Genomic DNA, 16,414 nt, shown 5'->3' with positions numbered 1-16,414 from the left:
AGAAATAGAAACATGAATCTAAGGATGAATATGTAGGCATGTAAATAGAATGCCAAAAAAGCAGAGCAATTGCATGCACAATCAAAACTATCAAAACTAGACTACTAAAGCTGGTGTGTTCCAGATGTCACTGAATTCCCATCTAGGACAACATTATTCACTATATTGGCCAGAAATTTTGAGATCAGTCAAGTCCATTCTAGTGGCACAAATTCAGGAACAGTGATCTAATCCTTTACAAAGTCCCAATTTTGTTAGCCCCAATTTGAATAGTTTCTCATCTGTCAGAAAACAAATGTCACATTTTGAAAGATTACAAGTATTGGGCAAATCACTGAAAAGCTGGATTCAGTTAATATTAAAAAAGACAGTTTTGATGAAGCCAGTATATTTATCTTACCCTCCGTGAAAACGTCCTCTCTTCTGTTCTTGCTGGATCCGAATATTCTCCAACCTTAAAGGGCTTGGGATGAAGCCAATCTCACAGCCTTCTTTAACCAATCTTCCTATCCACCAGTCATTGTTATATTTCTGTAACAAAGGAAATATTTGTCTCTGCCTTTCCTTTGCCCTTCTTTCCACCTAACTTAGCATGCCTTGTCCTGTTCTCTCTTCCCATTATTACATCCCTTCGCACCATAATTGATTCCTGTATAACCTCTACAATATTTTAAATCAAAGCTGTAGCTTTGTTACTGAACTGTAACCTTTAATTTGAAGATGTGAGAAATGATTAACTAATATAGGGAGTAATAAATTAACTATCTTAATAGGCATTTAAGTTTATGTAATTATGTTACCGTGGACTTTCAAAATATAATTTAAAATATCTCAGATTTAGTTTTGGTTCTAGCCCCATCACTTTAAAGAAAGAATCCCCTCTTGGTTCAATTCAAAGCTCAGGTGAGTCTCCTTAACTAACATTACTTTCACACTGGTGCTCTCCATAGAATGTCTCCTGAGAAGTGGACAGCGTTGCCTTGGATATCTCAAATGAAGTTAGCCAAATTCCCTGCTCCAATGACTTTTTAAAAACACTCTTTTATTTAGAAAAAATAAAATAAATGGGAAGACGGTGTTCTGGAAAATGGAAGCGCCAACTTCAAAATCTTTATTTTACAAGAATGTATATGGCTCCCACGTAAACCTTGCAAGCTTTCCTAGAAAATAAAAGCTTTGGATAGTTGTAGCCATCTGATGGGGGAAATATATGGGTGTTTTATGAATGGTCATACTTACCATGGGATTTCATGAATAGGGAGGCAAGTCCTAGGGGCAGACATTTGGTGAAAGTGGCATAGCACCCTCAAAAACGACACATTCGCCCTCAAAGGCTGCCAATCTCTGAGCTGTATTTTACGTTGATGTTATGCTACGGACAACAGAATTTTCTACAAATCCTTACTTGATCAAAATATGCAAGCATGCATTTATGGCAGAACCAAATTATGACCCTACTTTAGTGGTTTTCCTCTAGAGTTCTTTTCTCTCCATTTGCCAATATCTCAGTGCTACAATTTTGTATCCTCCTTTCCCATTTCTCCCACTGGTAGAAGTGAATTCATACTGAAGAATGTGTATCCCAATGAATATATAAAGCATAGGCTTTTTGTGCCTCTATTGAGCAGCTCAAGACAATGATGAGGTAGCTAAGAAGGAGAAAAGCAAAAGGCAAAGCGAGACCTGTGAGGTTCACCACAGACGCAAGTTCAAGAGCTGTTATATTAGAAACACTTCATACATTTATTAATTGTGAGAGTTTAGGAGGATGTATCAGGGGAACTACCAGATTTCTATTGACTGTTTTGTTAAAAAGTCTGCTCTATTTACAAAGTTGATTTAATTGGATGTTAATGAATACCAATGTTTATTTCATTAAAAGCACTTTCCTTTATGTTTTTCAAAGCATGTATTCATTCCTTCATTTCTTCAAGTATATCAGCCACCCAACTCCAATGATCTCTGGCCAGTATACATAACCAAAAAACCCCCATAAAAATAAATATAGATGCACATGGCAGTATACAAAGAAGAGATCTATCTTCTTTCTATTGGTAACTGAGCATGAGAGGTTTATGCATTGCAATAAATGTTGCCACATAGTCCGTTTAAAAGTATATAATATATTATCTAATGGATGATGAATGAGACATCTTAAATATGCAGTTATCCATTCTTGCTGACATTTTAGCTTGCTACCAAAGTGACTTTGCTTGATGTCTGAACTATACACAATTAAGGGTGTCTGATTTCTAAGGACTTATGATCCAAAATACACACATGCATACAGCCTCCAGAAACTGCTAATTGACAGAGGCAGAAACTTATCAAATTGTTTTTCCATCATCTTGTTCAGGGGAAGGGAGGGGGTCTGAGTGTGTGATATAGTTGCACATTGTTCTAATACATAATTTCCAAGCTCAGTGTCAAACACCAAGGAGAGTATAATTTATGTCTTATTAAAAAACAATTATATGTACCATAAGGCACTGTGTTTCCGCTATAAGAGCCCAGTTAAATACTGCCAAGAACCAGCATGGAGGATGGGGGGAGATAAAAGGGTAGAGGCTCTCTTAAGTGTGTACCTTATTTACCTCTCATCCCAATTGCAGGATTCCTCTGGTTATTTGCAATAAATGCTCTTTGTCCATAACAATTAGAAATTATCATAAAGTTGTAATCATAACCTAATCCTCTTGATCCTCATTTAAAAGTTAGTTCAATAAAAAAAATTATTGAAAATATATTTTTATTTCAGAAAACTAATTTGCATAGCTCCACTTTGGAAATAGATTTTTCCCTGAGAGATGGGATTGAAGCCTTATTTATACGCTACCTTTATGTCTTCTACAAATATGAAATGCAAAGGTAGGGTTTTTATAAGCAAGGCACAAATAAAACCATTTAGGAGCCCTAAGGACTCCTAAATATTCACTAAGGAAATCCAGTAGTGCAAGAGCCTATGTTTTGTTGTTGTTGTTGTTTGTTGTTCAAGGAATAATGGATGAGGTCAAACCCCAATTGGCCTCACTGAGGCTTCTCTGGCTTCAAACGTCATGTTCTGAAATATACAACCTCTAAGTAGGGGTCTCCCACCTTGGCAACTTTACAACTTGTGGATTTCAACTCCCAGAATTCTTCAGCCAGCATGCGCTAGCACAAGTCCTAAAGTTGCCAAGGTGGGAGACCCCTGCTTTAAGCTGTTTGAAATGTCACTCAAGATCAGCGGCTCCTAATAAAGCAGTCTTTCATCCAGCCTTTTCCAAAGCAAAGCTACTGAGATAGATTGGTTTCAACTCCCATAATTTCAGGCATGCATGTCTAAAAAGGCCATGGGACTGAAAATTAGGAAAGTTGAAAGTGGACACTCCTGGAGAACAACAAGATTGGGCTAGTCTTTTCTAAACGAGTGCCATGCTGTGTAAAAAACTGGCTGTTTTTCCACTTCGTTTTCTACCCTGCAGAGCCAAACCTTGTTCCAGGGGGACGGGGGGGGGGGGGGGTAGGGGGGAAGAAAGAAGAGTATTTGTTTAAATGATTTACCTCTTTAATGTGTAGGAAATCCTTGGCATCAAAAGAAATGGCAGTGCTTGGTACTGGGACATCCTCGTCTAATGCTCCGCAGTAGCTGACATTAGTCTTTACAGCAAATGCTACAGGCTTAGACTAGGAAAGAAATACAGTTTCTAATTATAAAAAATAAGGTAAGGGGGGGGGGGGCAAGGGAGATAAGGAATTGGTTAAAATAAAATGAATACTAAAATGACTTAATACTGAATAAAAGAACTGAAACAAATAAAAAAAAATCAACAGCTCATTATCACCGTCTCAAGAAACATACCGCATAGGAGCCGGAAAGAGAAATGGCCAGTCAACCTTTGTTCATGCCTTAAAATTCAGCCCGAGAATGGCAGCTTAGGACATGACCATTTTTATAACTACAGAACAGTTCTCTGAAGGTTTGGTTTCTTCAGTATTATACTCTTTTCTTAGGACAAATGTGTATTATTATGCATAACGGTCATTCAGATTATCATTAAACACTACGTGACAATTAGATAGGTCTCAAATACATGTTTACATTCATTATTTTCTAATTTCTAAACCCTACCTGGCTGAATTCACACAAAATAAGCTGGGATGTTTTTTTTAAAAAAAAATACATGATGCTCAAGCTAGAACGACCCACTTCACATATCACACTAAGCTAAAAGCAAACACCGCATTCTAGATTAACACGACATGTGAAACCAGACATACTTTCAGAGATTATGTTGTTTATTTGTAATCAAGGTGTCTGATTTAGGACAGGGGTGGGTTTCAGTCGGCGTTACTGCCAGTTCGTTCGTGCATGCTGGATACCCGCGCTGGATGTGTGCTGAACGCACAAGCGCAATTCAATGGAGATTGTTCTACGCATGTGCAGAACTAAAAAAAATGGCGGCAGCAGTGGCAGCGACCAGGGAACAGGTTCAGGGGCATGGCCAGCCTGGGCCGCTGTTGGTTCTACGACCGAGGCTGTCATACCACTACTGGTTCGGCCAAACCGGTAGGAATCCACCTCTGGTTTAGGGAAATTTATGCAGGGTCCAGATAACAAAGTATTTTATTTACAATCAGTCCATTTCGCCTGCTGCTTCTTTTTTTTCTGCCTGAAAATTAGGTGTGTTGGAAAGTGCCCTATTTAAGCAGTCAGCAGGAGGAAATTGGGGAACTGAACCATGGAAAAAGATCGTGGAGAATCATTAATTGTAGCAGCAGAATGAGTTACATTTCATCATCATCTTAAACTACAATAATTTCTGAATCCAGCAAATCTTCAGTGATTGCTAAACTCGTTACATTTCATCACCATATAAACTATTAAATCACTCAAAAAAAAACCAGTTTCTTTTTCTATTGTTACTAAGATAGTTCTAGTTGATGCTATCTTTTGAAAGTGTCGTTTAAAAATAACAAAAATATATAGATGAAGCAAAAGCAGTTCCTATAGATGCCAGGTATGAAATTTCTTGGCAAAACATACCTGATATCTGTGATCCTCCTCAGGGAAAAAACACAGATATTAAACATCTGAATTGGGGAGGGGGGATGACGACTTTGCAACTTTGTTTTTTCCCTTGCACAATGTGTAAAGACCTCTACCTTGAATTAATTTAATGGGATCCTATTACAGGAAAAATGATATGCAAATTGCAAAATTACATTTAGGTAACTTTTCATTTGCTTATTAGTAACAATAGCAGTAGTACTTAGACTTACATACCGCTTCACAGCCCTCTCTAAGCGTTTTACAGAGTCAGCATATTGCCCCCAACAATCTGGGTCCTCATTTTACCCACTTCAGAAGGATGGAAGGCTGAATTAACCAGGCTGAGCCTGGTGAGATTCAAACTGCCAAACTGCTGGCAGCCAGTGATCAGCAGAAGTAGCTGCAATACTGCACTCTAATCACTGTCATACCACAGCTCTTAGTGACTTGGTTTCCCTTACATATCTCAGTAATTCTGGGTCTCTGATGACATGCCTTTTGATACCTTCTCTGCTTTCTTTAATTACTCTTCAACAGTTTAGTTCCAAATTCGCATTTTTTTTCCTGAAAAATGCTATCCAATCAGAATTACTAGCAATTGCTAGGAATAAAAGCTTATGCCTGTTCTGGTTCATTTAATTCATCTGCTGTTTAAATTAAAGAGAGTCATCTGCATTTCTCTGTTAATTAGTCTGGGGAAAAAACCCTCTATAGGTGGATTTTAATATCTGACAAATGCCAATCTATTACAGCATCTGTCCATCTGAAGAGATGCTGTGTTATAGAATCCAGTGTGGAAAATGTGCCCAATGGGGAAACGAATATCCTCCTTACCAGTCAAGAAGTTCACTGCAGCTCCAAATTCAGCAAATTACCGTCCTTACTCTATAACAGCTTGTCTTTTATGAGATCCATCAAGAGCTGCTATTGCAAGATGAGCAGCCATATAAATAGATTAAAACAAATGAATAAATAGTTCCACATTGCCATAAAATTTCACAGCTCAGGATAAACACTGTCATCTTTGTCTGAAGGGCTCCAACTATCTTTCAGCTGAGACACGTGTTTTTCTTTTCATGCCTTCCTTGCTGCCTGCTCTGGCTGTACTTTTTCAAAACGGAGTTCCCCGAACGCAATGACAAGATGTGTTAGCAATATATCCACAGACATTTTGGAGAGCTGATTAGATTTGAAAATTGAAAATTGGCTTGAACTGGCTTGAAAAGGGCTTTTTTGAAACTGGTTTTTCAATCTAGTTCAAGCCAGTTTCCAATTTTCAAAGCTAATCAGCCCTCCAAAATGTCTGTGGATATATTGGTCAGCATTATCTTTATTTCTAAATTCACGCTATAATGTTCCTTCAGACTGATAGACAGCTGCTAATCCAGTATTTTATTTGCAAGTATGTCTGCTTGCTGAAGATGACACAAAGGTATGTAAATATGGATTACGATTTTACACACACACAGACACACACACACACACACACACACACACACACACACACACACACCAGTGGTGGGAACCGACAGGTATGCCCTGGTACAGGCATACCAGTGCCTGCTGGGGACACCAGGTACCGTTCCAGTACGGTACTCCGGAGGGCCCACCCGCCAGCCCGCCAACCCGCCCGCCTGGGTATTTGAGCCGATTGGGGCTTCCGCGCATGCACATGGAGCGTACAGCGCCTGTGTGACGCTCCACTGAGCAGTTGGAGTGTTGTGGAGCGCTGCACGCATGCATGTGGCGGATGCCCGGCCCCGTTGCACCGTACCGGTTGCACCAGGATCCAGAACCCACCACTGATACACATACACACACACACACACATACACACATTCTGGAAGAAGACTGTGGTAATCTTTAATTATACCTTTGCCCAGAATGTGTCTTTATAAGGCATCAGGAATTGAACTTGACTCAAAGGAGATAATCTGCTTTTAATGTCCTCCTTCCCATCAGTTTATAGATTAGCAACGCTTTCCCGTCAGCAGTCACTTACAGGAACTCACTCACAATATCTAATTCTATCCAATTCCCTAAACATTTTCCACTTTCCACTGAAAATAGTCCTTTTTTTTCTTAGCAGCCCAACTCCAATGTTTTCCTATGCTCTTGTGTGTGCCTACATACTTTTAAACATTTTCCAGCTTAATACTTTTTTTAGCTTTCTCAATTCTTGCAAACATATATATAAACATTCAAGCTTAATAATAATGCCCATCCTCTGAGCTGAGCTAATGAAAGTGCCTTTGTGAGTTATATATAGCTATTTCCCAGATTAGTGAAGCATCATTGCATCAATCTGCTCTCCGCTTACCTCATGCCAGTAAAAAAAAATATATCTTGGCTCGTAAATGTAACCACCTACACATGAGAGTCTGTATATATGTATGAACAGAGAACATCTAACAACAATACCAAGAACATTCTGTAAAGAGGGCAACGAGTGCTGCAGAAATGTTAGAGAGCTCAGGCAAGAAGTCTTCTGGTGACTAAATTAATCTTTAGAGAGATCTTTAGATAGGCTGGGCAATTCTTAAGAATTTTCATGGGGAACATGAACTTTTAAATATGAAATATCTGAGGAATGCTTGTTTTAATAAACAAAAACACCTCTCCACTCAACTTCAGCAGCTAGATTAAGTTAGACGACTTTAGGGTAAGGTGTGATGTAACAGAAGATCTGAGGCGGAGGGAATGGCTTGAAGAATAGGAGGAACAGCCCTACCAAGGCAATAGTCAGAGGAGCCTGTCTTGAGTCTATTCCAAGAAACTAATTTGAGAAATCACTTCAGACAAGCCCTCTCTACTTGATATGAAGATAAAGGGAGAGAGGAAGAAGCACATTCAGATTTGCAAGACTGTTACTATAACTGTTCCAAAACCAGTAGTTTTAGACATACGTAAATGTCATCGATTTCTTGGCCTGATCTATCTTACAGGGCAGATAGAAGATAGTGTGAGTTCCAGGGGGCCTTTTAATTATAATGCCTGTTCACAAATATGAACAGATGAAGGAGAGATAGACAGCATCACAAAAATCACTCATTTAAAAGGTAATTATGCTGAAAAATAACCCACCCACCCATTCCAGAAAATTACTGAAGCTGTGGCTGGATTTCCCCATGGCATAATTTTTCTCTCTTTTGAAATCTAAAAATGGGATGGGGGAGTAAATAAATAAAAGGAAGGAGAGAAGAGGAACAAACGAGAGGGAGGGAGATACCTTTGCTCTTTCAAGCTGAATAGCTGCTTGCTGTTCTCTCTCTTGGCGGATGGCTTCCCTGTCCTCTTCCAGAGATACATCAGAATCTGATGGTCTGCTTGTGTATGAATCTGCTGATCCCTGAAAAGAGAGGAAGATTATTAACAAAATGATGGATAGAATGCATAAAGAAGCCAAAAATGGAGGAAAAATTATCCAAGGTCAGGCATTTATTTTAACTGCCTTTCAAAGTTATATTTTATTTATGAAGTTGGCCTTTTTCTTCTTTCTGACCGAATAGCGCATTAACAGTCATTTCCTTCTCTCTCTTTTTTTTCTTCTGAGATAAGCTCAAGCACAGAAAATACTTTTTTTAAAAAACAGGGGCTATTTTTGTTCAAATGTCATTCTAAATGTATTCTAAAAACTTTCAATGTATTCTATAAAAGTAAGGGACACGGCGCGGCAACTTATCGCAGGCAGAGCTCAGATACTGTAAGTCATGATTTATGCTCTTCCAACTTTATGCAAAGAGACACAAAAATAGCAGCTACTATTTTCATGCCCGTACTTGGCAAGCAATCTGACATATGTGAAAAATCAGCTTAAGCAACAGTTCCTGGAACAGATCCTCTTGTTTAACCTAGGGGCTGCTCGAGTAAGGTTCAGAAGTTGTTCAATAGATGGCAATAGAGATTATTCTCCATGGAAAGATCACAGGATTCAATCAAAATGTAGCACAACTCAATAAAATCCACTCCTCTTGATAAACTGTACGATGGTGTACACATTTTTGACAAGCATCCTGATCTTATGCAAATATTTGATTTTATCAGTGAATAAGTTTAGAATTGCGGTTCAAACTGGGCCTCCCAATGACTTCATGTTATTCCACAATTACATCAACAAATATCACACAGTAAGATAATCAGTACTAGAATACATATTGTGAGAACATATGAACTTGCCTTTTTTATAACCAAGGAATGGGCCTCCTGGGCCTGTGGGGCTTTAATGTGGCCCATGCACCCTTAAGAAACATTCTTTTTCCTCTGATATTTTCCCCTTTCTCCAAGCCCCCTCTATTGCTAACAAGCGTGTGTAGCAGAGGTGGGTTTCTACTGGTTCAGCCCGATTCAGCCAAGTAGGTAGTAACTCAGCCTGCCATGCCCCCAAAATGGTTCTCTCGGCATAGGTGCTGCGATCTTGTTTTTTTAGTACATTTTTAGTACTGCGCATGCATGCATAGCGCGCCATCAAGCATGCACACAGCGCATCCCTGAGCAAACTGGCAGTAGCAGCAGCCGGAACCCACCCCTGGTGTGTAGATTTCTTCCACCTGCATCAGTCAGGGGAAACAACACAGTAATTAAGGACAGACTGACTTTCCCCCTGCACCCTACAGCCTTCACTTAGGATGGCCTCTTTAGAAAGGAGGGCATGGGAAGGAGGCGGCAGTGGTGGCAATGCCTCTTAGCAAACCTGGCCAGGAGAAAAGCATGACTTCCTGATGCGAAGAAAGGTAGAACACCACCCCCAAGAGAGTGGCAGGAACAAGGATGTGTTCTTGCAATCTGCCAAGGGAGCTCTGCTATTTGGGGCTGATGTGAAGGTTCTGCATCCTCCACAGGGTTCTCCATCCTGGATGCTCCCTTGTCTGTCACCCTAATGGTCTTCATATCTTTGCTTGGTTCATCTACGTGCTTTTCTATGATCCCGTCAGAGGTGGGTTGCTGCCGGTTCGACCCGGTTCAGCGGAACCGGTAGTGGAATTCAGGCCTGGGTCGCAGAACCACCAGGCCTGTCACGCCCCCCAAACCAGTTTCCTCACTGCTTCTTGGCCCCCGCCATTTTGGATTTTAGTGACTACGCTTGTGCAGTTCACTGTAAATATTTCTGCGCATGCACGCAGAACAATTTACATTGAACTGTGCAGGTTGTGTGCAGGTTGCGAACTGGCAGTAACACCAGCAGCAACCCACCCCCGGACCTCATCCATCTATGAGAAAGGTGAGGTTTTAATTTAACTCTTGACTCAAAACCGCATGCTTTCTCTTTAATGATAAATTGGAAAATACCAAACGATACTTACTTATTTTCACTGTGGCGAAATCATGCTTTAAATTTCCCTTCCATAAAATTTTGATTTAAATTTTCAGGGAACCGAATGCTCTTATGAGAAGGGGACTTGTGCCAAATTGAAGACCAGCAACTTTTTATTTCTTTGTGAAGTTTCAAGATGATTCAGCTCAATATTTTATTTCAGCTCAATATGTTATGCTGTTATTCATATTAAATTTGTGTTGGGTAATGAAAACCCCTTGGATAGATAAGTGGCTAAAATGACATGCTGAAGAAGCAGCTTCATTTTGCAATTTTTTTTAAAAAAATGGTATATTTATATGATGGCAAACCATGATACATTTAATGAACTTTTGAATCACTGGAGGCTTTTGTATCAGGCCCATGAGACAATCCCTGGTTTTAGAGTTGAAATTACTGAGCATTGAAGAATCTCTGACTCTCACACTGAATCTATTTTACATGCATGAGACAGATGCTAGAAATCTTCAAGACCAGGATCAAGCAGATATAATGGCTCTGTGACTTGAAAAGATGGGAGAAGAGACCTGGATTTAAGCCTGGAGACTGACTAACTAGAGAACAAGATTCCAGGGTGCTGTTAGCTTCTTCTAGTATGGCTTCCTAATTTCTCTGCAAATTAACTTATCAAACATTCTCAAGTCTGCTTAAGAATGCAGAGTGGGGAGAGAGTTCAATCACCCTGACTGCTTCAAAACATCAAAATGCACTTCCTTTGTTATCATTATCATATTAGGCAAAGGTTTTTTTTATTGGTTTTACTTCTGCTGCATATTTAATGGTATGGTGCCTTCTCTGTTTCTGTGACATTTATCTGCTATTTTAGCTGATGCTGATTTATCTATTCTTTTACTTGTATTGATTTTATTCTCTCATGGAGTATCACCATTGAGTGCTGCTGAGGAGCTCATACATTTTTGAAACAAATAAACCCCATTCATTGGGACTAGCTCAGTTGTTGTTGTTGTTGTGTGGCAAAATGGGAATCTCTAATTCAGTCTCATCTACATTGGTTGATTCTGGCTCTTTTAAGTTTCAAATTTTTGAGGACTGAACATGAGACTTTTTCTTTGAACTTGCAATTCAGTCATATTTTCTAACTTTCCTCACTAATTTAAGGGTTTATTGGAACAAATGCCATTTTATAGATACAATAAAGATGATATTGCCTTGTAACACAAAAAATCTTGTTTGTATATTGCAAGGCATAATACGTAGAAGGAACAAATTGATGTTGATTAAATCTAAAAGTTTGAAAGAGAAATTTCAGCATCTTCAACATCTGAGTTGCAGCTTATCAAACAGTAGTAATCTTAACATAAGATATCACTATGCACTACTAGAACAGTGTTTTGACTTGGGCTTCAGAAATTTATGTCTAGCAGAACTCTCAAATTGAAAATTTTGTCCAAATTGGTTCCAAAGATAGCAGCTGATTAATTAATGTCCATAAAGCATTTGGAAAATGTAAAGGCCCAACTACTTTGCCACCTATTCTCACTAGCAGCCAAAAGAAAAATTACAACTTGGACATATTAAATAAAATGGCTTTATAAATACTTATGATATATAGTGGGAGAATGTTGGCTTGGTTCCTAGCTATTATTATGTACACAACAATGTATCAAGTACATATAGGAAGATCCATAATCTCCAGACAATTACTCCGAGGGAGGGGGGAGAGGGAAAGGGAGAGAGGGAGAGAGAGATTGTCATTCTTAATGCAAAAGAGGCAATAAAGCAAAGTTATAGACTAGAGCAGTGATGGCGAACCTATGGCACGCGTGCCATAGGTGGCACGCTGAGCCATTTGTCAGGGCACGCGAGGCGCTGCCCTTTCAGCTGGCCAGCACAAATGCGCGCGCTGGCCAGCTGAGTTCACCTTTTTTTAAAGTCATTTTCGTCCTCCCCAGGTGCCAGAGGCTTTATAGGAGGCCCTCTGGAGGCTTCATGAGCTTCCCTGAAGCCTCCGGAACGCAAAAAACCAGCCCTACGGGCAAACCGGAAATTCAGGAACAGACTTCCGGTTTGCTCGGAGGGTCATTTTGACTGTGCCAAAGGCTTCAGGGAAGCCTCCTGAAGGTCCCTGAAGCCTCCGGAGGGCTTCCAGGGGGGAGGGGGGAGGCTGTTTTCGCCCTCCCCAGGCTCCCATAAAGCCTCTGGAGCCTGGGGAGGGCAAAAAATGCATGCAAAAAAATGAGGGTTGCACCTGTAGTGTGCACATGCGCACTGGGGGGTTGTCGCACATTGCATTATGGGTGCGGCATGTCCACACATGACCCCTCCTGCGCTCCCCTCACTTATGGCACGCGAGCCAAAAAAGATTCGCCATCGCTGGACTAGAGCTTACAGTCCAGTTATGGAGTCAAATGAGATTGCCTGTGATTCAGCTTTTTCTTTGATATAAAACAATCTATGAAGCAACATTGTTTCATTCTGTGTTTCTATTTTCATAGGCACCACAATGCTACTAAAGGTATTTGCACTTTTTTTTTTTAGGAATGATCAGCAGCACCCTATGTGGCATTTATCAAATCCAAGGATCTCAAGTTTTATCCTGATCAGATTCTTTATGCAAGAAAAATTTAGGATGTCTTTAAAATCTTGCCTGAGTTATTTCAACCCAGTACCATAAATGTGTTTTTCCTTGACATTTTATCAGTATTTTAATTCATCAAATGTGGAGTTTGAATATTGGTAGCATCCTAAAGAAAGTATATAGAATACTCTACTAAATTGTGACTGATATAATACACTAATCTTTTTAATCCCCTAAAATTAATAAATTATCGATCTAAAAGCAACAAATTCATTTTTAACAGCAGGTCATTTGTAATTACAAGTAGGTCTCAATTAGTGTAGTCAGTGAATATGATGAAATCGTGGCATTACTTGAATTTGCCCTATTCTAAGAGGTATTTCTATGGAAAATGTGATAATTGGTACCAGCTTGACAGAAACAGACAATGAAAAAAATTAAACATAAGCACATGTATATTAATGAAATATTATAGTAAGGGATAGAAAGAATATACCAATTTAAATGTATGGTTAACAAAGTCACAGAGTAGCTATAGAAAAACAAAACAAAATATAATATAATAAAAATGAAATCTACTTCAGATTCAGGCATTTCAACATCTTATCCTTTCTAGCATTGCTATGACCATACTCATGTCATTCAGTTACATCCAATGTTTGCTATAATGTAATAAGACTTTTTAAAAACAAAACTTGTGTTGTTTCCCTCTAACAATGTATTCTTTTTTCTCCCATTTTGAACCATGAAGATTAGCAGCATCTAAAATCCCAACAGCAACTGAACATGGGTTAGCCTCTCATTAACTGAATTTTGGACCACATTAAACACAAGCTATCAATTTACAAATTGCACTAAATCAAACGTATTATTCAAACTTGCACTGATCACAGCCTACCTGTACTCTCTCTCCCTTTAGGAGAGTGCATTCACTAAAAAATATCAAGGATATGCCCATATACTACTACTGGATGTGTGATCAGTACATTTGTTTTCTTTTTCAGCCACAGTGCATATACTTATATCTAATTTTTTAAACTAACAGATAAAATAGATATTTCTCTCAAAACTGACATTTCTGCTGTATATTTTGAATTATTGCATTTGTCCAGCTCCATGGCTTCAAAACATTCAGATGCTGCATATGTCTTTCTCACTGAATTGCACAAGATTATATTTCATGTTGCTGTTTAAAGATAAAAGCTATCTAGCGGAATTCAAAGCATAAAACCAGGCTTATCACCTATGTTGCAGTTGAGAAAGTTTCTGGGTTACGTACAGTCTTTAGCCCGGGGTGGGGAGAGCAACTATGTCCCCTTTGCAACCTGTGAATCAACTCCATGCGGGCTGAGGAATTCTGAGAGTTGAAGTCCACAGGTTGCAAAGAGGCCATAGTTACCCATGCCTTCTTTAGCCCCTTTTCTGAATTCCGCATAGAGGTTGCTAAATCACGTTATCAAAACTTGGCTGAATCATATTGTATATCTGAAAAAAATCACAATTGAATTAAGAATGTTAAGACATTTGACAGACTAAATATGCTTGGTCTGGTTACATCATCCTCACACGCAAGAAAATTGCCTTGTCCCAGATCTACACTCATACAGAAAATCAGTATAATGACAACCTAGCTAAGTATCTCTACTACTTAGGTTCTGCAACTAGTCCTTTCCCTACCAGTCATCAGGCACACATAGGAAGAGATACAAGCTTCTCACCTCAAACAAGCCTTAGGCTGATAAAGACTTCAAAGACACCAACTGGTCTCCTAGTCTTCTAGAAGGGCAAGGATATTCAGCTGTGCTGAGACACACTCAGAAGTGGTAACTGTTTCTTGTCACTTCAGAGTTATCTGCCAGACTGGGAGTAAGTGAACTATCACTCCTTCCCAAGTATTTATAATTGGGGAAAAAAATAGTTCATCAGATCTGGAAGCGTGCAGGACCTGACTTCAGGATCCATAGCAATTACATCACTCTAAGAAGTCAAAAAAGAGATGCGGTGGTTCAGTGACTAAGATGCTGAGCTAGTCGATCAGAAAGGTCGGCAATTCAGCGGTTCAAATCCCAGCGCTGCATAACGGAGTGAGCTCCTGTTACTTGCCCCAGCTTCTGACAACCTAGCTGTTCGAAAGCATGTAAAAATGCAAGTAGAAAAATAGGGGCCAGCTTTGGTGGGAATATAACAGCGTTCCTTGTGCCTTCGGCATTTAGTCATGTCAGCCACATGACCATGGAGATGTCTTTGGACAGCACTGGCTCTTCAGCTTTGGAATGGAGATGAGCACTGCCCCCTAGAGTTGAGAACGAATAGCACATATGTGCGAGGGGAATCTTTACCTTTACTACCTTTAAGAAGTCAAAGTACAAAACCCAAAGCAGCATATTCAATGTTGCTGTTTGAACCAGTTACAGACCAAGCCAGTTTCTGCAACCCTTTTATCTAAACCAGAGTTTCACTGGGCAGTCTAATTAGACTGATGTTCTGTGCATATGTGTGCACCCACACACGCATACACTTTCTTTACTCTCTCAACATTTTTGTCCTCACATAGTTGAAAGTATATAAACCAGATTACAATCCTTTCCGATAAAGATTCTCTCTTCTGGGCCAACGCTACTTCAGAGTACTTATTCCTTCACCCTAAGAGCCAAGGTGGCGCAGTGGTTAAATGCAGCACTGCAGGCTACTGCTAGATCAGCAGGTCAGCGGTTCAAATCTCACCGGCTCAGGGTTGACTCAGCCTTCCATCCTTCCGAGGTGGGTAAAATGAGGACCCAGATTGTTGGGGGCAATATGCTGATTCTCTGTAAACCGCTTAGAGAGGCCTGAAAGACCTATGAAGCGGTATATAAGTCTACTGCTATTGCTATTGCTATAGTTGTTTCAGTCATCTGAATTTTATCTCAACAAAGTACATAAAAGAACTACTAAAATAGTAACTCTGATAAATCAGCATATAAAATGACCTGTGTTAAATGGTTTTGTTGACAATTCCCTTGCTCTGTCCTACCTCATTGATAGAAAGGCTTATATAGAGCTAACCACACTATAATATCAATGAATGATAAAAGGAGACAATGATAACATTGCAAACATACAATGCACAACAGCATACGAAGTATTATACTATAGAACCATTGCAATCCAACAATTGGTATTAATTAATTAGTATTAATTAAATTAGTAATTAATTAATTACTAAATTGTCAACCAGATCCAGTTCAGTCAAAGACTTATATTTTGTGTATTTAGGACAAATACTACAAATAATGATCAAATTAATATTAGTGCCATGGTTCACTATTTGGAAATGATTACTTCAGAAGCAGAGCTATTTCGGGGGGAGGGGGGAATACTCTCTACTGCTTAATCGCTCCATTCCAGGTCTATCAAGAGAGTAAACTCTATTTCTTTTTCCTTATCTTCCCCACACCATCTCTTAATGACCTATGCATTTTTCCTGGTTTACTACACATTTTAAGTTATTGTACATATGGCTAAATGTGTAAAGTCCATCATACAACTGGCT

General features: G+C 39.3%; 1 protein-coding gene across 4 annotated transcripts in view; it reads right to left on the bottom strand.

The window, feature by feature from the left end:
* Positions 1–16,414, bottom strand: part of CACNB4 (calcium voltage-gated channel auxiliary subunit beta 4) — a 116,556-nt gene that overhangs the window by 29,903 nt on the left and 70,239 nt on the right. For 3 of the 4 annotated variants that reach the window (XR_015696061.1, XM_087710514.1, XM_014068452.2), the window contains 3 exons: positions 8,262–8,381; positions 3,544–3,666; positions 401–531 (listed from right to left, as the gene is read on the bottom strand). Coding sequence is in view for 2 of the 4 variants with exons in the window: in XM_087710514.1 (XP_087566640.1) it covers positions 401–531; positions 3,544–3,666; positions 8,262–8,381 (374 nt within the window). In the remaining 2 variants the exon portion in view is untranslated. Of the gene's footprint in view, positions 1–400; positions 532–1,458; positions 1,611–3,543; positions 3,667–8,261; positions 8,382–16,414 lie in introns of those variants that run through there. The other variant, XM_087710528.1, reaches the window with a different exon arrangement.

This window comes from Thamnophis sirtalis, unplaced genomic scaffold (assembly GCF_051295495.1).
Source record: "Thamnophis sirtalis isolate CommonGarterSnake01/CBP01778 unplaced genomic scaffold, rThaSir2_p1.2 scaffold_1, whole genome shotgun sequence".
NCBI classification, from domain to species: domain Eukaryota; kingdom Metazoa; phylum Chordata; class Lepidosauria; order Squamata; family Natricidae; genus Thamnophis; species Thamnophis sirtalis.
This window is presented reverse-complemented; position numbering and strand designations above follow the sequence as displayed.